Source organism: Esox lucius, chromosome 17, assembly GCF_011004845.1.
Source record: "Esox lucius isolate fEsoLuc1 chromosome 17, fEsoLuc1.pri, whole genome shotgun sequence".
Classification (NCBI taxonomy): domain Eukaryota; kingdom Metazoa; phylum Chordata; class Actinopteri; order Esociformes; family Esocidae; genus Esox; species Esox lucius.
This window is the reverse complement of record NC_047585.1, coordinates 31622174-31648653: the sequence shown is the minus strand read 5'-3', so window position 1 is coordinate 31648653 and position 26480 is coordinate 31622174. Positions and strand designations below refer to the sequence as shown.

Genomic DNA, 26480 nt, shown 5'->3' with positions numbered 1-26480 from the left:
AACTTTTTCAACAGCGCCAGAGATTACTGTGGGAGGAGATGAGAAAATGCGGTCGAGAAAACCATCTATGGAACGGGAGCTCCCAATCATCTGGAGACTTAGGGGTGTATAAACAGTCACTTGTTGTTAATGTTTTAACTGATTATTACCGTACTATGTAAAAAGACGCACATATTCAATAATATCCTACTTTAATTAAAATATATTATCGTAGAGAAGATAATTTAACTATATCGAAAAGTTAACTCAAAAGTATCCTCCCTATTTTGTGGGTTGATACCATGGCTCGTTCCCGTTGAGACGTGCAGACGTCCCTCTTTAGTGTTTTGGAACGAGGCTACTTCTAAAAGTTATGGAAAGCGTGGATGAATGTTGATAATGGTCTTGCAAAAACCTTTTTGTGGGTACTACGTTTGACATAACCCTTGCAGAAGGTATGGATGCATTATTTCTTATTTAACAAACCATGTGCTTTTGTAAGAATAGCGTACGTTTTGATAGCACAACTGCATGCTACACAAGTTTTGCTGACTAAAATAATTTTAGTTTAGCCAAGCGTCTTGATTTTCTTTATTTTGTGTGCGATAGACATTTCTTTGCAAGATTGCAGAAAGCTTCTATTTTCAATTCTCTTTTACCTTAACACTTTTATTTGTAGCCATTATCACCTGCCTAAACAACTTATTTTATGCAACTGGAAAAGTTAAAACCTGAAATCAAAGAAGTTTTAAAATAAATATTCTCAGTTCTCTGAGAAGGTCCCATGAGCATATATTTGCAGATTCAATGGTAAATGGTTGTAATTATCCATGGAATGTTATATTATAATGTAACATAGGTAAGCCTATATTAATGGTTAGCTAAATTAAATCTTAAAAAAATTAAATTACCTGTAGAGAACACAGTTTGAAAATGTACCTCTTCATGGGTACTTGATACCTCTTCATAGGTATCTGACAGCAGCACACTACCCCGCATCTGAGTTGGTCCTGATTAGAACCTGGAAAGTGCTTCTTTTCAGATGAGGCGTTAAATGGGTGTCCTGACGTACTGCGGTGACTACAGATCTTATCGTTAGAGTAGGGTATTAACCCCGTTATCTTGGCTAAATTACCAATCTGGCCCTCATACCATCATAGTCACCTAATATTCCCCACAAATTATCCTATTGGCCCATTTCTCTCCATCTGTAACTATATCCCAGGTATGTAGCTAACGAGGGCGTCACTAACAAAAGTAGTTACGTCTTAATTTCTCAAATATAGTTTGGACTAGGTATGCTAATGACAGATGCAGGAGCTGAACAGGCCGATCAGAGGTCTGTGGCGTACAATATTTAACATTTTACATTATGAAAACTTTTGAGATGCACCATCTCTTTTCTAGAGCACAATGATAATAATAACAACAGGCATAATATAATAAAATAACAATATATAAAATGGGTTAACTGCAATGGAAGGAATGTATGTGTATAAATTACACAATAGTATTTGATACTGTGTGATCTATTAGGTGCAAAGTGAATTGTCCTTATGGTATGCAGAGCATAGTGGGGCTGGTGTTGTCCAAGGGGGGAGGGGGGGGGGTTGGCAGGCTAATGGGGGTTGTTTAAAAGCCTGATGTTCTGGGGATAGAAGCTGTCGCCTAGTCTGACTGTTATGGACATAATACTCCAGTTGTGGTAGCGTTTGGTGGATCTCAGTGGTCAGGAACAGTCTGTGGATTTGGTAGCTGCAGTCTTTGATGATCGTCATTTGCTTCCTGCCACAGGTATTGTTGTTGGTGATGATAGTGATGATAGAGGGTCTGCCACCCTTGAGTTGCCATACCAGGCTTTGATCTGAGCCACTGTAGGCCACAATGAGTCACAATGGCCATTTGCTTTTATCTCAAAAATATTTTGACATGATGTATAGACAGCTTTATTATAAGTATCGGTGAATGTGTATACTTAAAGGGATAGTTCATCCTAGATTCATATTTGGGTGAAATAACACTTAGCTTGAGTTGTTCCTAAAGGTCCATGCAGTCATTTTTCACCAAAAATTATTAATCACCTCTGTCCCAGCCTGGAATTTGCATTATTAGCGTTGTTCAAATTCATGAATTGAAATTGTGTCCCGAGCCATAAAGCTGCATTACAAGTATCAATTCAGTTGGACAAAATTACTCCACAACTCAGGGTTTATATTAGATTAGATTCTACTTTGTCATTGAACAGTACAAGTACAGTACAACGAAATGCAGTTAGCATCTAACCAGAAATGCAAATAGAAGAAGGCAGAAAATATACAAGTATAACATATGTACAAGTGGGATGTATAGATGTGCAATGAAGGAAAATGCGAGGGCAAATGCCAGGACTAAAGGCAGTTCTAAATGTGCAGTGAAGGCAAATTGAAGGTGCATGTGCAACTGAAATACAGGGATAGCAGCGATGAAGTTTCCGAGGTAGGTGTGTACATGTAACGGTACATTCCCACTGTTTGGGAAATTTCAGATCGCCAACGCTAGCATATTTCTGAGTGCTTCGCTTGTAGCATACTTGTGGGCATGTCTGTGGGAGAACTAAAGTTCTGTTCTTTTAATGGTATGGAGAGCACTGCCCAACCATCTACGCAAAATCCTGTGATTGGTCAGTTCCTAGCGATAGGTTCAGGTGATCACCAAGCCACATGCCACCACACTTCCCTTCATTTAAATGAATTGAGAGCCATTGCCCTCATCACGAACAGTGTGAATTAGGGTTGCACGATATTGGAAATGACTGACATTGCGATATTTTGTTTTTGCGATTTGAAAAATACAGGATGTTTTGGCTATCAACCTGACAGTATGTATCCTTCATTTTTCCCCAGCCCCGTCCTCTACAATAAAAATGTATCAAACTCATGAAAATTGTTATATCTCAAAACAGGTTTCTAGGTAAGAATATGTAACAGTAATAGTATAGCAAAAGCAACAGTAGTAAAATAGAATGTGCAATTGGGCATAATTTACCAACTGCAAGATGCAGTCTGTGGCCAAAGCACTGCAATCTGGTCCACTTGTTCAGGTGCAGCCTTCACCATGTTCGCGGCATTGTCTGTTGTTATACAGACTAGACAACTCTCATCTAGGCCCCAATCAGCTAAAGCTTCTCTCATCCCTGTTGTGATGTTCTCACTTGTATGATCTTCTGGGAAAAATGCAGTTTGCAAACAGCGACATTTCAGGTGGAAGTCCTCATTAATAAAGTGTACGGTCAGACTTATGTAGGGCTCCGTTGTCCGGCTGGACCACAAGTCTGTTGTTGCTGTATAATATTCCACTTGTGACAGCTCTTTTTCAACTTGTGCCTTGCATTTCTCATGCAGCTCTGGGATAGCAACTTGAGAAAAATTGTTGCGTGATGGCATTACATACCGCTTGTCTAGCGACCAGATAATGTTTTTAAAACTCTCTTTGGTAACCATGTTAATTGGTACCATGTCTTTGCAACGTGAAATGTTATTGAATCTGTGATTTCTCTCTGCCGTTTGGAACCTTTCTCGTATGGTGTAATACTGGCAAATGCATCCAAAATAGATTTTTGCTTTGGACAGCATTGAGATGCTTTGCACTCGTCATACGAAGATTTGTGGTGCCCCCTTAAATGATCGAACAAATTGGTCATGTTGTGGCAACAATTGCAAGGCACTCTCGACAAAGTACCTGTTTTTGGTCAACATCATCCTGTCTGTAGCCAAAATATTTCCATGTAATTGACGATGCATTTATTTCTGCAACCAAATTCTCTATTTCTGTCTTTTTTAACTGTTCCTCGCTCATCATTTCGTCACGCGCAAGCAGAGCCTGCATGTCAACTAAGTGCAGCAACGAACCATGTTTAAAAGAATAATAATAAACTGTGTATCCAATAGCCCATAAATCAGAGTAAATTACCTTATATCAGACAGTTATAATGCTGGTTTTCCATTTGAAAAAAATATATATTGTAGACTGATATATGTTTACCTTACTAAATCGCACAGGGGTGGCGCCTTTGGTTGATTGTCTGATCTAAAAATAAATAGAGTTTTGTAGCTCTTGTGGCATTTGGGTTTTGCTAATTGCTCAGCCACTGTTTGCTATTGTGGTCCTTGCTAAATAGAGCCATTGAACTTGTCTTAATGTTCATATTGGCCATGGCATTGCTGGATAGTCAGGTAGTCACATTTTCTCTAACTTGTAAGACTACGGCCTGATGGAAGCCCCACTTCTCAAATTTTGTTCTCACTTTCGATGGTGGGCTTTTCAAAATGAGTCAGTACTTATTTTTACAGATTCAGAAATGCCTGTATTTATGTATGAGAGAAAATTCACAATTGTAATACCAAATTAATATACTTGTATATGTAAATGGAGCTGCAGTGTTATTTCCCTTTTAGGCTCTCCAAGAAGTTGTGATTTATTTTAAATGTTATTTTCGTGCTTATTAACCATGTTAGGATATCACGGTACCAAGTAACTTGATGTATAGAGTGAAGAAGAGAGGACTTTGAACAGAACCCTAGTGGGCAGAACAGATCTCCACTTCACCTGGCAGTAGTGGAATGCCAGGTAGAATGTAATCCATAAGAATGTTTGACACCTAGCCCTGAGCAGGTGGCGAGGAGGATCTAATGGTTCAGTGTCAAAGGCAGCAGATGGATCTAGGAGGATGATGTCCACTAGGCGCACCAAACTCTGCGTTCCGGCAGACATTATTGATCGGCAATGCTGCGGTGCTCTTGTTGTGTAGCGTGAGTTCAATGCTTGCACCTTGTGCGATGCTTCACCCTTTCAATTAATAATCAAACAGCTATAATTATTTCACATTCAACTTACCAGATTTCTGTGGGATCGAGGTTCGGGCTCTGTCCGTGCCAAATTAATATTTATTAATTATCCTGACTAGAGGCCCCTGTCCCCGCCAAAATGAATAAACCCCACAGCATGATCCTGCCGGCACCAAGCTTGACATAATGCAATATGTACTTTGGGAGATGAGCTGTATTTGCTTTGAAATTACAGACAAAAGGGTTTGATCTTGGTGTCATCGGACCATAGCACATGGTCTTCATGTGCTATGGTCTTAATTTATAGCTACATGTTTTGATGTTTTTTTGTGAGAAAGGGCTTGTGGAGAATTCATGCAATGGTTGTAATATGTATGTAATGTCCAGCTCCTGCCAGAAATTCCTGCAGCTTATGGTTACCACTAGCCTTTTGGTAGCCTCCCTGATGAGTTTTCTCCATGCCCTGTCATCAATTTTGGATAGACTTCCTGATCTTTGCAATGTCGCAGTGGTGCTGTCTTGCCTCCACTTCTTAATGATGGTCTTCAGTGTTCCATGATATATGTAATCAGTGCTTTCTGTAAATACATGGAGTAGACAGCCAAGTAGGAAATGTAACCAGCCTGGTGGGAAAGGGAGAGGGAGGATTGGACAGTGATGATGTTGACACAAATCTTGATTTTCAAAGTTGTTGAATACTTGATTGAATTTTCCTTCCAGATTGGTAGGTCTGGTTATGGGTAATTAATGTCTGATTTAAGACAGGCAACAAAATTGGCTCACTTCTGACAGACCCATCCTCTCTGGAATGATCTTTTAATACCCAGACATGTTACTGACCTGTTGCCAATTGACCTAATTAGTTGTGAGATATTCCACCAGGTTTAGGTTTTTAGAATTACACTTTTGCCTCCGTCCTAACTTTTTTTGAAATGTGATGCTGGCATCAGATTCAAAGTGGGTTTAAATGATTTGCACATCATTGCATTCAGTTTTTATTTACATTTTATGCAGTGTCCAAACTTACTTTACAGTGTATACTATTATTAAAACTATTTCACGCATACTGTAGGTAAAGGTCATATTTCATTAACATTTTGTCTTTATAATTAACACTGGGTGTAGGTAGTCAATGGGAAAACCAAGCTCTGCGACCCTTTTCTAAAAGCGATGACATACAATTGAATTAAAAGCCTTTTTGTCATTCTACCAATGCCTGAATGCCAACATGCAGACCTTACGGACACGTTTTCATAAGGATATGAAAATGTTTAAAATTGGAAACAACAAACTTGTTTATGCTCAGGTATACTTTCCCATGGAATTGATCATGCCTGGGCTCTAAGCCTCTGCATACGTCCAGTTTGTTCAGGCAACATTTTCCCACTGAATACTGTAGATGCTAAAAATCACACTGTTCAGAACCCATTCTGCAGCCCTGTTCCATGTGCATTTTTAAAAAGGTTCCTGGGTATTTCTTTCCCCCCTTGAGACGTAACTCAAGTGTTATTCTGCAAAATAAGTTGTAAAAATGTAACCAGGACTAGTGGACGTGCTGGGAACAAAAGTGTTGGAATCTGTGGCATTGAGGGGTTGGGGCTTGGATTAGGCCAGGGAGAGGCAGAACAGCATGTGTCTATTGAGCCACTGACAGTTGAGCTTTCGTTCTTCATTACAGTCTCACAGTATGTGACACTTGTCGCTTTATTAAATGATGCATCAGTCTAGTCCATCAGTCTGTCGTTATCACACAACTGTATTGTTTCCCTAAATAACCCTTTATGGCTCGTTCATGATTGCAACACCACTGTTGTAGTTTTGATTCCAAAGGTGAGCCATTAGAAAAACGCACTGCTGTATGTCGCTCATTTTTGCATATGCTACATGAGTAAAATGAAAAAAAGTTGTTTTGTAGTAATTTCCCTACCCTCAGAGGATTTCTTAAGTTCAATATGCCCCAAAATCATTCGGTCAACATTTGCCTTATTTCAATGATGTATGTAACATACCCAAGAGGTCTAATACAGTACTGTATACAGGGTGATACTATGTTTGGAATTCCCATATTCTCCCTGTCTGGCCACAGCTGCCCAACCCCCTACAGGACTGACATCAAGACTAACCAGAAACAGACTCAGTGGCTAATACACTGACCTGAGAGGAAGTGTAAACTTCCTCTCAGATGAGGAAAGATTTTAAAATAAAGGACAAACAGCTTATCACTGGAATTAAGAATGAAATACAATAGTGATTGATAAATAAACAAACTGTATGGTAGGTCATTGGTTTAGCGACTGATATGACATCCTTTCATACATTCTCTTTCACAGCACACTTTTATATGGGACGCTCATATAATATCTGGAGTTATCTCTGAAAAGCTCAATAGTTTTAGAATGCAGAAGACTAACAAAGAATGCTTGGAGAATGTTTTTGAGTAAAAGAAGGAAAGGAAATACTATTAAACATGTCCCAGAATGCACTGGGGTTTTTATATCCTCACCAAAAGCTAAGTCATTTTGTGTTAGGCTACTTCCCCAATATTTTGTCTTAAGTATGTAAAACCCACACTCCAAAAACAGATTTCAAATGCTCATTTGACACCTAATAGCAGTGTCTTTGGTTAGCAACTGTATATGGACAAAAATATCCTGCATCCTGAAGAATGCTAGGTATTGGGCATGCGGCAACAGTCCTCATGTGCCAGCGTCTAGGTCCTCTCCAGGGTTTTCCCGTGAGGAACTGATGGCCATAAGCATCCCCATTGTGATAGTGACTCAATAAGGATGTGTTCCTGCAAATTATAGCTCCCAAACATCTTGGGCTTGATTGGTGGTCCATCAGGTGGAGGAGACTGATTGCATCCTAGCTGGCACTATTCACCATATAGTATACTACTTTTGACCAGAGCTCTTTGGACACTTTTCAAAAGTAGCATGCTAAGTAGGGGAAAATCCATGGGGTGATTTATTTGGAAATCAATGCCATCCACATCAGAGATGATCAAGTCTTGGCTTTGGCTAATTGGAAATACATTTCCTTTTCACATCATCTTTATGGGAGCTTCACATGACCACACACATACCGACCAGAAAGGCAGGAGTGTTCAGAAGCACTGAGAATCTTGTTTCCTTCCAGTTCTCAAAACCTCTTTTAACTGCCAATTACTTTTCAGAAAACCAGTCATCTAGAGTAATTTCAAATTACTAATTAGCAATGCCGGAGCCAATAAAGTTGCTAAGATTTATGGGTGGGAAAGGTCTCAATAGCTAGGGCTCTTTCCATGCAAGTAATCTAAAATCCCCCTAAAGTGATGTCATATGTTTCTATCTCAGTGTGATGACCTATGGCACATAAAAGTTAGTTTTACCTTTATGTACCAAATAGCAAAATAGCCCGATAACAAAATATTCCCCTCCATATTTTACAATAGTTTGGGGTTATTTTTTGGTCATGCATGTTTTATTTATTTTCTTGCTCTCTCATAACAGGTAGCTAAGCCACAGCAGCCATTTTGAAATGCAAAACAAAGGATAGACAGGCAACCAGGCCTTTTGTCATTCAACATGACATGCATTTCAAAATTGCTGAATCAAGCTCGCTTTTTCAGAATCCTTTTCTGTGTCCACTTTGTCCTAATTCGTGAGGTAGTGCTGCCCAACCTGAAGGCAGATATCCTTCAAATCCAAGGTTGGATTGTTTGCCTAGGATTTCTGGTTGAATTAACCTACAGTATACACTGTTCTTTGTGATGAGTTAGTTTTGTGCCGGAATGGATCCTCTTTGCACTCATGACAATTTCCTGGGTGTCAGTAGACACTGGCCGTGTCGGGGAAACTGCGGTCCGAGAAAGAAGAGGGAGAGTGCAGAGCCTAGTCACCCATGAAGCTTTTGTTGCCACGGTTGAGTGAGTGGCAGTGTAGAAGCAGACTGTGTGTCTCTCAGCTTTGTGCAGGGCCATGGTTCATCGCCACACTTGGTACACATGAGCTCCCTTTGTAAATTGGCAGGACTGTGGGATGATCACCAGAACAACATTCCCTAAGAATGTGTGTAAACTCAGGACCCACCCACTGTAGGGCCAGGAAGCGTCACTCCTTTCCCTTGATTGTGTAAAACTTTTGACCTGGGCATTATAAGGTGCACAGTATTGCACTAGCTTTCATAGGGTGCCATTTGGGTTTTGGCCCCAGGAAGGGTGGCAGTAGAAAAATCTGCAGGACTTTATAGAGAATATGAAGATTTAATCTCATAGGCTCTTGACTCAATCCCAAGGAAATCCAATAGATGTTGAACAAAGCACTGTGGCTATGTAACACATTTCCTTTGACTTTTTTGGTCCACTACATTTGCTTGTCGGCTGTATTTTGGCTTGTGTATAATTTTTAGACTGTGCAGTGAGGGAATTATGGATTGTGCCAGCCGTTTTACTTTTTATTATTGTACACAAACCTTTTTAAGGTCATTTATGCACTTGGGGAAGTCCATGGATACTCGCCTACGTTGGGATAGAAGTACATTACAAACAGCCTCATTTATTAATTTGGAACAACTGGGGTTTACAGTTTGTTAATAAAGGAATTTCCTGAACCAGCCTCTTTCTTAACTGCTGCTGTCTTGGTGCCATGTCGTTGGTGATTTGATACTCTGCTGTCTGGGAATTGTGGGGGCTTGTTTAGGGTTCCTTAGCTCTGGCATTCTTTGAGAGCCAGAGTGAATTTTGGGATTCTTATTGTATGTGAGCCACTCAGTAGTGGAGCAGGTGCTGTATGTGTGTCCACTGGCCACACATTCTGGTTGCTGTAGCCATCTGATTCCTGTCCTGGCAGGCAGTAGATCCTTTGGAGGAAGAATTGTTTACCTACAGTATATGACATGTATCTAAAATAGTATTTGTTCATTAATACATAATTTAATAAATAATTAAACAAAGTTGGTATAGTTATGTATTTTAAAATCAGTTGTAGCCTGATAATTCAAGGAGAAAAATAAAATATCTTTGCACTTCCAATTCAACTCGGGTTGTGCTGACCGGCATGTCTTTGGTGGGCCGCGGTAACTAAATTGTTGATGTGGTCATGTTGCTAGTTAACCAACAATGTGACAGTGCAGCTAGTGACTCCAATGTTGCTAGCTAGTTGGAAATGTACTATGTCAAGTGGTGGTAACAGTTAAAATATCAGATTTTGAAGAAATAAGTTAATTCACTCTTGCCATGTGGCTTCTTTTTTACGTATTTGGCAGCCAAAGAGCACAAAACGTAATTTGTTATTAAACTGAACGAGTCAGTCGTTCACTTTGTCTAATTAAATACTTACTTAGACAAAGGCTTGGTGTATGATTCCATGTGTTTTTCATTACAATCAAAAACGACTACATTAGCCTAATTATTGTAGGCTGTGGCCTGTGGTGTGGACGGGTGTGACCGGAGTAGTGTTTCTTAAGGCCTTATGAATTAAATACTGCTGCCTTGCGCAAAGCCCCGGGAAAATTTTCGGCATCCTGGAAATCAAATCAGCTGGTGTTTACCTAGCGGACCTTAGCTAGCAGAGACAATATCCAAGGCCACCTATTCGGGAGTTTTTCCAGCTGGATATATCTACATATTTAGCTAGTAGAACGCTACCAGACAACCTGTTCTTGTAGCGCAAGTCGTGTGAATGTACGTTGTGACAAATTAGCCCACGCTTTTTCGATGCACCAATCAAAAAAAAGTATTCGGTAGAGCCCGCCCTTCCAACTTCGATGGGTGAAAGTGAAAGTTTCAATGACGGATTCAATAATGACAGATTTCACAATGACTGCAACAGTTGAATAAATAAATGGTGAAATATGAATTTTTTAAATAAATCGTTTAATGCAGAAATACACCATTAAATACGTTACCATTAAATTACGTTATTTTATTTATAAATTAAATGAGATTTCCCTTTATATTTAAAAATAAATAAAAAATAAAATAATAATTTCAGCCAATCATGATTCAGTGTTCAAACCACCTGATTTATGAAATGATCTGTAACAAACTTGTTCAGGGTTACATTTCTTTGGCTTTTGGCTGTCGATTGTAAACGTGGCGAGACAGGGCCCTGAAAATGCTCTATTATGAATGTGACTTATGTGATCAAGACGACTTGCTTTCAAACTTGGAATTTCATAATGATTATGATTATACTTACATATTATCCACATAAAACATACGCATCTAGACCAAAATAGGAGTTTGTTATTCGCTGAAGTGTTGGAATGCAAGTCATACTCAAATTTTGTTGGATGTCCTAAGTTTACATTAAATAAAACAACACTTCCATAGTCTGACGATTGGCCAGTTGTTTGAAGAATAAACTGGCCTATCAGCATTCATTCTGTTTTTGTGTACGCCCACACCTCTCCTACACAGAAAAGTTACATATTTAAAATATTTTTGGAAGATAAGATTTCATATCAAACTAAAACCTCTGTGAATTTACTTTAATTACTTTAGATCCACTAATAAAAATGTGAATACATTTTTTCTATCTGTTCCTGTACAGTAGCTGCCATTACTGCAGAGCACATTAACGCGACCGTGTATTATGTTCACGGGACTGGTGTGCTTGAGCAGAATGTAACCACTCCCTTTTATCTAATCATTGTTCACACAGCTCAAGAGAAACTTAACTAGACGATTAATGTACAAATTTGCGTCCTGCAGTGATTGTTCAACACAGGTATGTGCCATGCGCACCTTGTCGAACCACTCCCCTTCGGGTGTGAGTTGGGCTTTCCGACCGTACTTCTAATCAAAGCAGTTCTCTTTTCAGTCACTTCAATTCATGTTGGGAATACAAGAATAATACGGCAGTTTTCCTGGAGTCGACTTTCGAACCAGGTTATTAGAAATGTAAGTGCATTTCCTTAAATTGTGCTTTAACTTTAGTCACAACATTGTTTGTCCATTTAAATTTCAGCGTTTTAAGTCTAAATACGTAATATACATGTTATACTGAAACTACTAATTTACTAAGAGTACCATATTTGTATTGAAAAAGGAACAGTTTGATCCTTAAACTCCTTTCATTGAAACGTTTTGAAAGAAGTGTAGATTAAATGGTTTCTTTAAAGTGACCGGAGCATTTGTCTAAATTGTCATTGTATACTTAATTTAAACTACCTGGGTAAATGATGGGCACTGGACTGACTCAGAATCATTAGTTCCCCTCGTAAGTCTGTGTTGGTTGATCGTGTCTTAGTCACAATGTATAATGTACTTTATCATTTGGCTATTTCGATTTTATGAAGGCTTTAGTCTTTTAACCAGGAGTAGCCCACTATATATACCACTGTTTCTGTTTGTCATGGATTGTATGACAATGTTCATTGCATGTTGTATATTGACAATTCCTTAAGATTATAATGATTTCAGCATAGACCTGAGTTTGGTATTCCATTCCAAAACCTCATCCTACTCAATGTACAATAAAGATGCAATGCATTTGGATTCAAGAAGGTTGTCACAATAGGCACATTATTGTCAAAACTGCCTTTAGCACACAGTTGCATCAGCCAATTAACTGCCGCCCCCCCCCAGTCAATCATTGCCTAAATAGAGATTGCAGTCAGTCTCTCTGACGTTTGAGTTTCACAAACAGCTCTACAGTCACAGGAAGCCTCCTAGACTTTGTGTAGTAAGAGGCATGTGTCATACTAGTCATGCATTGGACACAGTGCAAGGATCTGGGATCAAGGTGATGTCAACGTGATCATGTCATATCTTAGTCATTTGACCAACCGGCTTGTCTGAAGTAGCCAAACCAGCTTACATACATGAAGTACATGGAGAAAGTCAGACAGTGGACAAACTGAATATGGCCTTAATGGGCCTGTGTCCTCTTAAATCTTGACATGGGACACCATAAGGGAACTGGCCACCCCACAGAGTGTCTCCTCTCTAGGATTCTTCCCTGATACATTCCGTGGAGTTTTTCCTAAAATGTATCCTTTGGTCAACAATTTATTTGTTGTTAAGACCATACCAGAGAATTCATATTTCTCATCTTTATTTTTAGTGTAATTAATCACTATTTAAATTTGCCACTGTAAGTTTTAGATTTTTGGTCACTAAACAACAATGATCAATGATCAATCAAAAGTAATTCATAAAGCCTTATTAAACAGATACCTGAATATAATTAACAAAAGCCCTGAGAAGATAACGTCTCGAATGGAACCCAGTTCCCTACATTTCGTGGTACTTTTGAACCAGGACCAACAAGGCTCTGTCCAAAATAATGTACTACAGGCATGTTAACAGTGACGCTGACACTCAGATTTGTCACATAAAAATCTGAGAGAAAAACAACATTTGCAGTGTTAAACCATTCCACACTATACACAATAAGAATAATAAAACAAATATTTATTTGATAATACTGCAGACGTGAACTTTGGGATCAAAATCATGGCACTGCTTTGAACACTTAGGCTGTGCTGACAGGGCTTAGCAGAAGAGAATGGTTCAAAGTAATGGGAAGGAGTGGTCCTTTTAAGAACAATTTCTTTCCAAGCATAGTCTCAGGGAATTTGCTTTGACCTTTGTGACTTTTGGTCACATGGATATTTTTTTAATGGTTAAAGTGTTAAGTGGGATGCTGAAAGTGTAATGGTGGATGTGTGTGTTAACACTTTAACTTCCAATATTGAGGTGGGTGTTTAATATGTTGTTTATATGGGTATGTCTATCAATAGAATTATCATCATACCTCAGCTACCCATGAAATTTCAGAGTTTGAAAGCTCAAATTGACACATGAATCACATACATTTGTCGGGGACCCTTTTTGGCTCGCAGAGACACTTATAACCATCGGCCAAAGATTGCAGAACGCATCTTTAAACAAAATATGTATATGTATATGGTCCATGTTAATAACGTGTCGTAGAAAGTAAACATAAAACAACTATAGAAGCTATGTAAATTATTATGTATTTTCTTTCCAGGGCGTGGTAAAAGTGGTCATCCCCCTGTTCCCCCACCCCTGAAGACCACCTGACGCACAGACATGGAGGGTAAAGAGGAGATCAGTGACACTGACAGTGGTATCATCCTCCACTCTAGTAAGAACAATATACATGACACTATCAGTTATTCCCTAGAAGTTAGGCATTCGTCAATGTTCTAAGTTTTAACCTAAGCCATAAGGAATCCACATTGTTTAGGGGGTTTATAATCATTTTATTATTTGCGGTACTTTATCATAGAGGATGCAGTAGCCTTAACCATTTGGACATATTAACCATTAGCTGAGCTATGAATGGTCACATTCTTTACCATATATGTCATCTTGTCACATGCTGTCTGCTTTTCACAAAGGGAGATTATCAATCCAGAAAGAATGTCATTGCCGTGTTTTGGGGAATGGTTATTTCTTTCTGCACGGTTGCCATTCCAGTGGCAGTTAACTGTGGGACCTTTGAGTTTTTCAGTCACATCCAGTGAATGTCTGTCAGTACCTGCAGGGTTTTAGTTGTTAATATAAAGGCATGTGTCACACAATGTAGCTGGCTTGGAGTCATAATCAGTCCTCAGAAGGAACTCAAGTTTGTGTCCCAAATGGTATCCTACTACCTATTGTCTATATTACAAATAGTATAGTAGTATAGGGCACAGATTGCCTAGGGGTCTGGGCAGAAATAATGCACTATGTATAAAATAGGGTGCCACTTAAGATAAAGATTGTCTTCAGTTATTGACGGAGCTATAGAGCCTCTAGCATTTCCAGTAGAGCAACCATATTTTGTATCTCAACGGTTTCACTGCTGGGTTGATCCTATCACAAGTTTCAGTTTTAGTCAGCAAAACCATAAACGGGAGTATATAATCTCTCAAAATATAAGCAACATTTTTGTTTGCATTTGTGGCGCAACCTTTTCTCTGTTTGTTCAAATTTTCTTGCCAACTTTTTAGGTTATCTTGATAATACAGCGACAACAACATGAAATCAACAAGGCAAACATGAGAAATTGAAAGCTAGTACAAAAAGAATGTATCCTGCCATATATTGCCTCACTGTTTTCAACCTTGAGTTTTTAACAGTAGCCTTTTTGTTATTATGCGTCCCAGGCCCTGATAGTCCTACCACGATTATGAAGGACGTGATCACGCATACCCGGGCTGTCAAGCTTAAGCACAAGTCACTGGAGGACCGGCTGGAGCTCTGTCTACTGGAACTGAGGAAACTCTGTATCCGAGAGGCTGTGAGTAAACCTGGGTATAGAACACATGCACATACGTATGTTTTGTCAAAATAGATTTACAGTAATGTTTTTTTTTTTTTTTTTATGACCAATCCTTTCTCCCTTACACATTTATGTTGTATACAATTGTGTCATAGCATCTACTTCTATATCCAGTTGTTTCCAGGATAGTTAAAGACCGAGGCATTCTGCTTTTACTCCCACACTAAATTTCAACCAGGAAGTCGTGGGTCAAGGCGTGTGAGGGCAAACTCACTCTCCTGACAACCTCTGATAGCTTTGCTGTTGCCCAATTTGCCTGAGTCGCTACAGAGTGCTTAGACCATAAATCCCTGCAGACGAGGAGTGTCGCGATATACCAGTATTCACGATAACCATGATATTTAATGAATTAAATATTGATATAATGTTAATAATACACATGATACATTTTCCAAAAACACCTCAGGTTTTTTTGATACCTTATTCATGTCACCTATAGACAAATGATGCATGTGCTTAAACAAGGAGACTGGACCTATGCACTGGTGTCGAAATCAACAGCCCCACTAGAACCCCCGGGGGATTCTTTTTTTTTTGTACCTATTCACATGGTTAAAAGGACACTGTGTATTTCCAAAAACTCCTCTCGTTTCTTCCATAGCTTATTCATGGACCAACGATGCATTTTGCTTAAACTACAAGTCTGGACCTATACACTAGTGTTTGAATTAACGCCTTTTCGTAGCCTATTCACTAGGTGTTAGGCCTTGTGGATCTTTTTATCAGTTCGTCTGGTTGCCTTTTCACCGTCCATTAAGTGTAATTGTTCTTTTTGTGCACTTTTATTTTTTTGTACAGTTACAGTGGGGAGAACAATTTGATACACTGCTGATTTTGCAGGTTTTCCTACTTAGAAAGCATGTAGAGGTCTGTAATTTTTATCATAGGTACACTTCAACTGTGAGAGACGGAATCTAAAACAAAAATCCAGAAAATCACATTGTATGATTTTTAAGTAATTAATTAGCATTTTATTGCATGACATAAGTATTTGATCACCTACCAACCAGTAAGAATTCTGGCTCTCACAGACCCGTTAGTTTTTCTTTAAGAAGCCCTCCTGTTCTCCACTCATTATCTGTATTAACTGCACTTGTTTGAACTTGTTACCTGTATATTGAGTGTGTGGACACCTGTCCACACACTCAATCAAACAGACTCCAACCTCTCCACAATGGCCAAGACCAGAGAGCTGTGTAAGGACATCAGGAATAAAATTGTAGCCCTGCACAAGGCTGGGATGGGCTACAGGACAAGCAGCTTGGTGAGAAGGCAACAACTGTTGTCGCACTTATTAGAAAATGGAAGAAGTTCAAGAAGACTGTTAATCTCCCTCGGCCTGGGGCTCCATGCAAGATCTCACCTCGTGGGGCATCAATGATCATGAGGAAGGTGAGGGATCAGCCCAGAACTACACTGCAGGACCTGGTCAATGACCTGAAGAGAGCTGGGACCACAGTCTCAAAGAAAACCATTAGTAACACACTACGCCGTCATGGATTAAAATCCTGCAGTGCACGCAAGGTCCCCCTGCTTAAGCCAGCGCATGTCCAGGCCCATCTGAAGTTTGCCAATGACCATCTGGATGATCCAGAGGAGGAGAAATGGGAGAAGGTCATGTGGTCTGATGAGACAAAAATAGAGCTTTTTGGTCTAAACTCCACTCGCTGTATTTGGAGGAGGAAGAATGATGAGTACAACCCCAAGAACACCATTCCAACCTTGAAGCATGGAGGTGGAAACATCATTGAGCTGAAAGTCCGTATTGCCCAGCGACAGCCCCGAAACCTGAAGGATCTGGAGAAGGTCTGAATGGAGGAGTGGACCAAAATCCCTGCTCCAGAGTGTGCAAACCTGGTCAAGAACTACAGGAAATGTATGATCTCTGTAATTGCAAATATTTTGCAAGTTATCAAATATGTGTTCTCCCCACTGTATGTACAGTTATTTGTACAGGTTATTTTTTTATTTGTACAGTTATGTACAGGTTACTAATGAAATAGTGAATGTTGAGGACAATAACAACTGTTTTAGGGAACACAGGTGACGAAATGGATGGCGCTTTCAAACTTCGTCAAATTTATTGAGGTAGCCATTAGCAGCATGCCTGTAAAGTACGTCATTAAAGATCCATGACTGGAAGGATTATATTCATAACAGTATACTTTACAGCCTAGGTGAATGTTGACAGTTCTGATAAAGGCATAATAGAGTCAGACACTGAACTCTTTTCAAATAAGAAAAATTATTTAAACATTTGATAGATCAGACAGCCTTTTAGTATCAGAAACAGAAAGTCCATGGAATCCAGACATTTAGGTGGGAGTATTCAGTAGAATCTACAGCTGCCCCATACATCTACCAACCCTTTGACTCTAATCTTACTTTCCACCTTGCTGTATTTTAATAAATGACCTCATTTCATTAAATACATTTAATTCCTACATTACATTCATAACGTTAAGTTTAAATTATTATGATTTGTTAGGAGATGGGCTAGTCAAAACTAGGGATGTGACAAGTTGACAATTTTCCTTTAAAGTTTAAACTGACATTTCTTTATCGGTTTTCTGTTAAAATATTTAGTTAAATTCATATAATTACACATTAATTTGTATTTCACATTGTGTACACTGTCATCAAACTGGCACAGGACTAAATTCATGCTAGAGGCTTCATGTGCCAGGTTATTAGGAGATACCCGGCTAATCAAGGGAAAAATATGGAATTAAAAGAACAGAACAAAATATTATGAGGAAGACAGGCTACAACACCAAAACTGGTAGTCTCGCTATTTAGCAAATAATCTGAATGGCATTGGAAGGTGAACAAGGCGCAATATTAAAAGTGATGTATTCTCAACTAGCTTAACCAACGTTAGCTATAGTTATTAACCTATGTTACAGTTAAGACATCTACTATGTAGTCAGAAGACATTATGAATAACATAGCAATAACTTGGTTTAACAGCGTGCGTCAACTCGCTCTTCTATTCCCTGCTCCCTTCATCACTGACACAGTATGGTTTTTCCCTTAAGGCCTGCTTGAGTTTTCTTTTTAAATTCATTTTGAACTGTGTCGAAATTTTACCACACAGGAAATGGCAGAGGTATTTTACTTGCTCCCGTCTTCCATTGTTTATCAATGCAAGGGTATTCAAATTTTACCCCATGAGGCACGGGTGTAGCATGGTGACGCCCAGCCAGGGTCCTGGAGCCTGCTGGTTTTCTGTTCTTCATTTAATTGCACTCGCTTGGTGTCCCTGGTATAATTAATTCCCTCAGAGGATTGAATGGGAAAAATGGAGTGTAACTGCCCTCAAGGTCCGGAGTTGAGTTGAGAGATTCCACTGTTTCTACTTATATACTAAGGACATTATATGATGTTAAAAGACAAAAACTCAACGTATGGCTCCTTTAACGTATGGTGTCTCTGTAAAGCACTTTGTGACAACTGCTGTTGTAAAAAGGGCTTTATAAATACATTTGATTGATTTAAAGATGCAGTGTTGGACACGAGAAAGTCTATTCTGATTATTACAAACTCACTCACACACACTCTCTCACTCTACTAGGGTTCTGGCCATTTTCACCACACCAGTGGAAATTTCCCCATTGGTGAAACCATGATGTCAGCAGTTACACATTTGTTTGTTTTATAGAAGATGTGTTTAATAAAAGATGGAGAGATTTTAAACAAGCTCTGACTGGCCAAGTATCCAATATGTATAAGCTAATAAACTTAAGTGACACTGGTGAGCAGTGTGCTGCTTTGTCTATTCTTTCAAGATGTTAATCATGTAATAATTGCCTGGCATTGAAAGTACTGAGACTTAAGGCTGCCTAAAATCTGAGCTGAAAGGCTTCTTTGGTTTGCAGCTCCTCAACAATGAGGACAAAAGTGTTCATCCACTTCCAGTCAGGCTGGATTTTTTGTCTTTTAAGTGAGATAATGTAGGGTAATTAGAAGGCATTCAATATATACCACACTAGATTTTCTTTCCCATATCTGGCTTTCAAAAAACGAATTCAGTGATAAGAATGTCTCTGTCCTGTCCATCTTTGCACGCAATGGGGGAGCCAGTCACCTGTAACTAGCTGCCATAGATTGAAACATTGGGTATCCATCCCAAAATACACCATATTTCCTTTATATTGCACTACTTTTGCAATAGGGCTCCATTCAAAAGTAGTGCACTATGTAGAGAATAGGATCCCATTCAGTTTTGGTTTTTCACAGGGCTTGGCTCTCCTGTCAAGACTTGTACTGTGGAAGTATGCTGCCTGGGAGGAGGCTTTAAGGACACCTTGCTGCTCTCAGGAACACAACAGTGACTCAGACCATTACCAAAATCTCTGAGACTGTTGCGAGTCGGTTGCTTGGAGGGCAAAACATATTTTTTATTTAGACTGACTCAAAACAAACACAGGGTGTTATGTCAGTCTATAAACAAATGATATCAATAATATGCATTTTCTTACACTCAGCCTGTGTCTGGGCCAGTGAGATATACTAAGCTGGTGAGGCCCTAAGAATGTGTTGTGAAAGGGTAGCGGTTATGACTAACCAGCAATGCATAACGGACACTTTAAAATATTATCCATGTCCCGGCATGTTGGGATAGTTTTTCATAAAATATTTCAAATTATAGCGAAACCGAATGAACATTGTGAACTGGTAAAACTGGACAAAAAAGGGGTTTGATTCGCTCTGAAGTAGCCTAATATTCATGACCGACATTTTCCATACATTTAAACCAAGTTGGTATCTTCTTTCATTTTCGTATAGGAGCTGACTGGTCGGCTGTCTGCAGACTACCCTTTGCTGCCTGGGGAGAAGCCACCACAAATTCGCAAACGCATTGGAGCGGCCTTCAAATTGGACGAGCTGAGCATCCCACAGGGAATAAAGGTAAGCAGCCTGAGAAGGGCTGGGCAACAGAACAAATGCAGTATACACTCACTCTTCCTTTAAATACTTATTGTGAAAGCTCACACACAAGTGTATTTAAAACTGAAGGTATTCTATGGCCTTTGACCTACCTTCTTTGGCACCTACTGTCAAACTCCTCATGTCTGCCCAACCTCTGTCATGTCCTGTAGGACTCTGAGCTGAACTCTGTGGAAGCCGAGCTATCACTGCAGTTGCAGATATACGAAGCAGCCCGGAAACTGTGCCGCGAAGAGCACCTGAGCAAGGCGGTGAAAAAAAGCCGGTTACAGCAGTGCAAGTGTGAGGAGAAAAAAGTGAAACAACTGCAAGAGAGTGCGTTTCAACTGCGCCTACAACATGGACGGTCTTCACCGCGGCCAAGCTGCATCAGTGCGCCAAGAGGTGAGTGTCACCCTACTGGCTATAACTGATGAAAAACATCAGGGAGTCTCTGACTGGGAATTAATGGTATTGTCCTTCCCATTAATTCATACAGATATTTGCTTTTTTGCCCCAGGTCTGGGCAATTCCGATGATAGTTCTCTGTCGGATTCGGTGCTGCTTGATGAAGGTTAGAGAGTTACCATGTGCAAAAATTACAACATACAGTATGCAACTACTCTGTGAAAATAAATTGTATGTTTTTCTCCAGAAGAGGTGATCAGTCAGTCATCCCAACCATCTGTGGAGACCACTCCCTCCAGAGAACCAACAGACTCTCCCAAGCCTCTCCCAGGCCCCTCACCCTCTCCTGGGCCTATTCCCCACCAGCCTCCCCCTGCTATTCCAACACTTGAGGAGCTCCAGTCTAGCTTCAAAGACACCCTGGACTTAGATCTCCCTCCCATTGAGCACTCCCCCTGGACCGAGTCTAGTCTGGACCAACCTTACCAAAAGATCAAGAGGAAATCACGCTCCAGTAGCTGCAAGTCAAGGTAAAGGCCAAGGGAGAAGCCATTATGCCTACTGTAATTTCAGAAGAACATTGCCCTTGAATGTGTTGTGCAGAAAAGACAAAAAAAGCTGTCACTGAAGCCTCAAATGTTGGCGAAACCTGTAATACACAAGTCATTATGGCTCTGTAATTGTATCCATAAAGCCTGAACTTGACTTGTGGAATTCATGCATTTTGCTGTGCTCCTAAATAAGCTTCCTCGTTTAACCCAAATAGGTATACCTTTACCACAAGTCCAGGAATATGACTTGACAACAGTACATCTGAAACTTAAGCTCTGTTAGAAATTTGGAGGAGAAAAAAGGTGGTTTTGCGCAAGTTGACTTTGTTTTGTTACTCCGTGGGAAGGTTACCCTGGAACATTCTGATTCAAGTATAGACTCGTCTTTGAGAGGCAGCCTAAATGAGACATTAACCAGCAACAGAAAAGACGTAAGAAGTGCCCAGCTCAAATGTTCTTAATAAAAATATTGTCTTTGGTTGCCCAGTTAAAAAAGACATAGTGAATAAAGGGAAAACCTGCGCTCACAAATGCGCTCATTTTTACATTTTAATATCCATTAATTTGGCAGCAACAGTCACAACAAACGGAAGCGTTGAATGTAACAGGAACATATTTGTGACTGTGGGGTTTTCCTTTACAGTCAACAGCAAAGCACAGGCCCTAATTTGATCGATGGAATATAAGCTGAATTCTGTAGCTGTAACAATCAATATGGAACCCTGTTTCTACATAGGTCCTAAAAATCCATATGCAACTGTAAATGATCCATGGTACCTCCGTTTTAAAACAATTCAATAGGTTAAATGGGTACTAATTGCTAGTTAAGGGGGAAAATAAGGGCAAACACTTAAGCGATTTTTGTAGCCTCTTCATCCTATGTGTGGTTACCTTTCAGCAGTAGTCCGGCCGTGACCCCTGTGTTGCCTCCAGTGGAAGCCTGTTACGGAGACGTGGCCCTGCCGCTACCGTTGTCTACCCACCTCAGGCTGTGCCACACACAGTCCAACAGTGCCCCCACAACGCCAGAGATGCACGTACGCCGCCAGCTCTCTCTAAGGTCAGCATATGGAGAAAAGAAACGAAACAATAATATCCTAAATAATGTTGATTTTAGGGTTTTAGCCAACGCTGTCACAGAGCGCTTATAGTGGGTGCATTTAATTATGCTACTTAAGAAATACGGACCCGTTGTCAGAGAGTACATCATTGTACATCTTGTCCAGACCCCACTTGGCCCTTCTGACTGGTTCACTTGTTCGCCAGATTTCGTAATGCCATGATATTTTACAGGGTCCCCAACAGTGACCCTCCACTCAACCTGGATAAGGACCGGGGGCGCGCCCGCATCCCCCGGAGGCGACTGGTGGATTACATGGTCACTCCTCCAGACGAGAGGGGCGTCTACGGGAACCCCGCCTACCACTCAAATTCTGAGACTGACGACAGTAACTCGGAACACTCAGCCCCATCCTACACCAGCTCCCCATGTCGAGAGGCGTCCTACGACCTGCCCAGGCAGTGTCAGCCCGCTTACAGGTATCAGCAATCCAGTGACAAGGAGCACAACAGTCTTGGGTCACAGGCCTACCCCCCAGGGCCTGGCTACCATCTGCAGCCACCCCAACAGCGTTCCGGGCCCAGCTTTTACAGGGATTACTATGACGACGGGATGGCCTACCCTCCAGAGATGGACATGGCCAGGCTGTACCACGGCCACCCGGCCCCCTGTCACTCCAGCCGGTATGAGCACTGGTACGAGGCGGCACCTGTGCACCCCCAGTGTGCTGTCAGACCCCTGCCGCCCCACGTCAGACTGTCCCGCGCCCCCTCGCTCCGGGAGTACTCCCAGCATCCACCCAGAGGCCTGCCTCGGCAGGTGGTGAACGAGGAGCTTAAGTCGTGGCACCAGCGCAACCAGTTCAGACCCAGCTCCCTGGACAGACAGGGTGCAGTCAGGGTGAGGAACATACCAGGCTGTGAGTCACCTCTCTCCCAACACCAGACGTACCGTGAGCAGGTAAACAACCAAGACCGTGCAACAGGATTGCAGTGTAGTTCCTCCAGTTGTTGTCGGCACCCCTGTCACTTAATATCACTGTGTTATATTGCCATCAGATCATTGTCTGTCAGTGGCCGCCGGCACGTCAAAAGCAAGCCCGGAAACGGTGCCCATGACCATAGGTTGTGCTTCTGCGCATCCTGATCATTTACATATTTTATAGATCTAATATTAAAATATATATATTTTTTAATCCTTTTAGCCTGCAGAATAAATGCTGCTTATATTTTTCAGAATAAATGCTGCTTATATTTTTAAGTCATTAATATTTTTAGTTGATATAGATTTAAGGGATGTAGTATTGAGACCTTTGAATTTTTATGATGTCATAGTAACGCCCAAGTGCCACATTCCTGGATCCTTTTACTGTCTTAACTCTTCAACTATGATCTGTATTGCATGGGGTTGAGAAGGCATGGACAGCTGAATTACAGTAGATGGTCTAATGGTTCTCAGTAATAGTAGGTGATAGTCAAATCCCCCCCAAAAAGATTTGATTTGGTTTAACCCGAATGACTTTCTTTCTAAATGGTGAAGTTATACCTGCAGTGCCGTGCTCTATACTTCCTCCTCACATCACTTCACAATTCTGTCTCAGACTTCCTGGTGTTGTGAGAACTGATTAATGACGGATAGGAGGCCTGTGTTTCTGCTGTAGGACAATGCACTGACTTCTGGCCCTGACATTTTGCATGGCACCACAAGCGAAACATAATTGTTTGTCATCACTGATCTCATTGGTTGTCCTCCCTACAAACTGTGACCTTCCACTAATGTTATTTGCTAGTAATATTTAAAAGCATGACAAGTGCTGATATGATAGACCTGACAAACCAGATATATATTTTCAGATGTATGTTTTCTTTTGTTCCGTCTGTAGGTTCCCCAGAGACAGGTGTTCCAGAGGGCAGCAAACACGATCCCTGTGCAGTGGTTTAAAGAGGATGACTCAGAGATTGCCAGTCAGGTCTAACACTAGGGACATGGTAGAGGGCTCCCTGGCCACCTCCCTTGGCTAACTGAGCCCTATTTATTCATTAATTTATTACACCACCAGAACTGTTGCTGATATGACATGAGACTGGGCACAATATCAAGGTGGACCTGGGTTTTTATATCAGTGACCCCTCAACATGTTACCTTGGTGAAAAAAAGTATAAACTGAAAGCTCAAAGTAACAGACCAAACAACATTACCATGTGTGCCTTCTGAAATAGATGCTGGTATGAACATTCTTTCATGGTAAGTTTGTTACCTGTTTTTGGTACGGATCTGTTGATGAATTTAGAACAATCACAATGTTTCTAGAATATGTATTTAGTTAGTGTTTTTCCAAATGAAAATGTATGTAAAAGATAAAAATGAAATAAAGATTTATACTGTTAATCCTAACCATGATGTGTCTTCAGTGGTAGGAATTCAATTCTGAGAGGGTTCCTTTTCTCCTAAATTTCCTGATCTAATTCTCCTAAATGTCATGGTCTAATTAGTACTTAAAGCCTGATAACTTCCAGTGGACTTGGAGAGTCAAAATCAAGACGTGTTCTACACAGCGCCATCTGATGTTGATAATTTTTATGTCACAAAGCTTGCTCAACCAAAAGGTGTCAGATCAGAACCTCTACACACCAGAGGAACATTTAATGTGCAATACTGTGGCTCACAAAAGTATTCACCCCCTTCAGACTTTTCTACAGATTGTGTAACAACATGAGGATTTAATGAAAAGTCAGCACAAAATGTACATATTGTCAAAAATATATTTTTTCTAAATTAATTATAAATGTGAAACAGATAATCATTGACTTCCTAAATATTCACCCGTTCACTGTGACACAAGTCCTCTAATGAGTTGAATGGAATCCATCTATGTGCAATTAAGGATGTCAGGTTAAATACACCTATCTCTGGAAAGCTCCAGAGTTGATTAACACAATTGCTAACAAAAGCTACATCATGAAGATGAAGGAACATCCAAACCAAATCTGGAATATATTTCTTCAAAAGCACCAGGGATAAGACATCAGAAAATTTCCAAGGCATTGAATATCCCCCAGCGCACAGTAAAATCTGTTACATAACTGCAAAATTAAATTCAGTTTGTATGGAACCCCACTTTGGGGACCTAATGCTAAAGCTGCAATAAATTAAATACATTTTCATACGTTTTGTACTGGCCCCGAGTGGAATTCATACCCACAATCCTTTAACCAAGTGAGCTACACTGAACCCCATTATCAGAGGTCAAAAGTCTAAGAATGTAAAGTGGAATGTGTGTTTTGTCAAAACTTTGGACACCTACTCCATATTTTTCTATATTGCACATTGTAGAATAATAGTGACGACATCAAAACTATAAAACAACACATGGAATCATGTAGTAACCAAAAAAAGTGTTAAACATGAAAAAAAAACATCATTTTAGATTCTTCAAAGTGGTCGCTCTTTACCTTTGACAGTTTTGCACCTGAAATGCAGTTAACAGCTGTGCCTTTTTAAAAGTGAATTTTTGGAATTGATTTCCTTCGAAATGCATTTGAGTCATTCAGTTGTGGTGTGATGACAGTTTACGTCACTCTCCCAGATTGTGTAATTTGTTGAGAACAAAATGACGTAAACAAAGGTAAATGGAAACCACAATCACCAACCAATAGAGGGCTGGATTCAAACTCACAACGAAAATCAAAGTAAACAATTAAAATCACAGGTTCTTCCAACATGTGTGAATTTTTTCATGGCAACTCATAATGTCACTCAGTAGTGTGTATGGCCCCTATGTGCCTGTATGCACTCCTGACAACATCTGGGCATGCTCCTGATGAGACTACTGATGGTGTCCTGGGGGATCTCCTCGCAGACCTGGATCAGGGCATCAGTGAGCTCCTGAACAGTCTGTGGCGCTACTTGATAGCGCCGGATGCACCAATACATAACGTACCTGAGGTTCTCAACTGGATTCAGGTCTGGGAACATGAGGGCCAGTCAATGGCATCAATGCCTTCATCATCCAGGAACTGCTTACACACTCTGGCCACTTGAGGCCAGGGCCCACCGCACAAGCTTAATGTCTGAGGATTTCATCCTGGTACCTAACAGCCGTCAAGGTACTGTTGGCTAGCACGTGGAGGTCTGTGCATCCCCTCAAGGATATGCCTCCCCTGACCATCACTGACCCACTGCCAAACCGGTCTGGCTAAATTATGTTGCAGGCAGCATAATGTTCACCATGGCATCTCCAGACTCTTTCACATGTGCTCAGTGTGAACCTGCTCTCATCTGAAGAGAACGGGGCGCCAATGGCGTACCTGCCAATTCTGGTGTTCTCTTGCGATTGTCAATCGAGCTGAATGGTGCTGGGCTGTGAGCACAGGTCCCACTAGGGGACGTTGGGCCCTCTTGCCACCCTCATGGAGTCTGTTTCTGACAGTGTGGTCAGAAACATGCACACCAG

At 40.5% G+C, this 26480-nt stretch overlaps 1 protein-coding gene across 7 annotated transcripts; it reads left to right on the top strand.

The window, feature by feature from the left end:
- The first annotated feature begins 268 nt into the window (after positions 1-268).
- On the top strand, positions 269-24415 carry inavab (innate immunity activator b). Of its 7 annotated transcripts, none has more exons than XM_010881443.2 (11): positions 269-434; positions 11606-11685; positions 13781-13897; positions 14904-15037; positions 19868-19990; positions 20182-20413; positions 20508-20582; positions 20664-20946; positions 21866-22027; positions 22261-22987; positions 23910-24415. In XM_010881443.2, exons 3-11 carry the CDS (start codon positions 13843-13845, stop codon positions 24000-24002), a joined length of 1884 nt encoding a protein of 627 aa, XP_010879745.1. In that variant the 5' UTR covers positions 269-434; positions 11606-11685; positions 13781-13842; the 3' UTR covers positions 24003-24415. The 7 variants fall into 7 exon arrangements, with proteins under 7 accessions (XP_010879745.1, XP_010879748.1, XP_010879746.1 ...); XM_010881444.4 differs by lacking the exon at positions 269-434 and adding an exon at positions 11418-11512; XM_010881446.2 differs by lacking the exon at positions 11606-11685.
- The last annotated feature ends 2065 nt before the right edge of the window (positions 24416-26480 follow it).

What these genes read in the sequence shown, in the direction of transcription:
- inavab (XM_010881446.2), top strand. Translation starts at nt 13,843, where the DNA reads ATGGAGGGTAAAGAGGAGATCAGTGACACTGACAGTGGTATCATCCTC. An exon ending in TGGTATCATCCTCCACTCTA is followed by an intron (nt 13,898 to 14,903) that starts GTAAGAACAATA and finishes TATGCGTCCCAG; the next exon opens with GCCCTGATAGTCCTACCACG. An exon ending in AACTCTGTATCCGAGAGGCT is followed by an intron (nt 15,038 to 19,867) that starts GTGAGTAAACCT and finishes ATTTTCGTATAG; the next exon opens with GAGCTGACTGGTCGGCTGTC.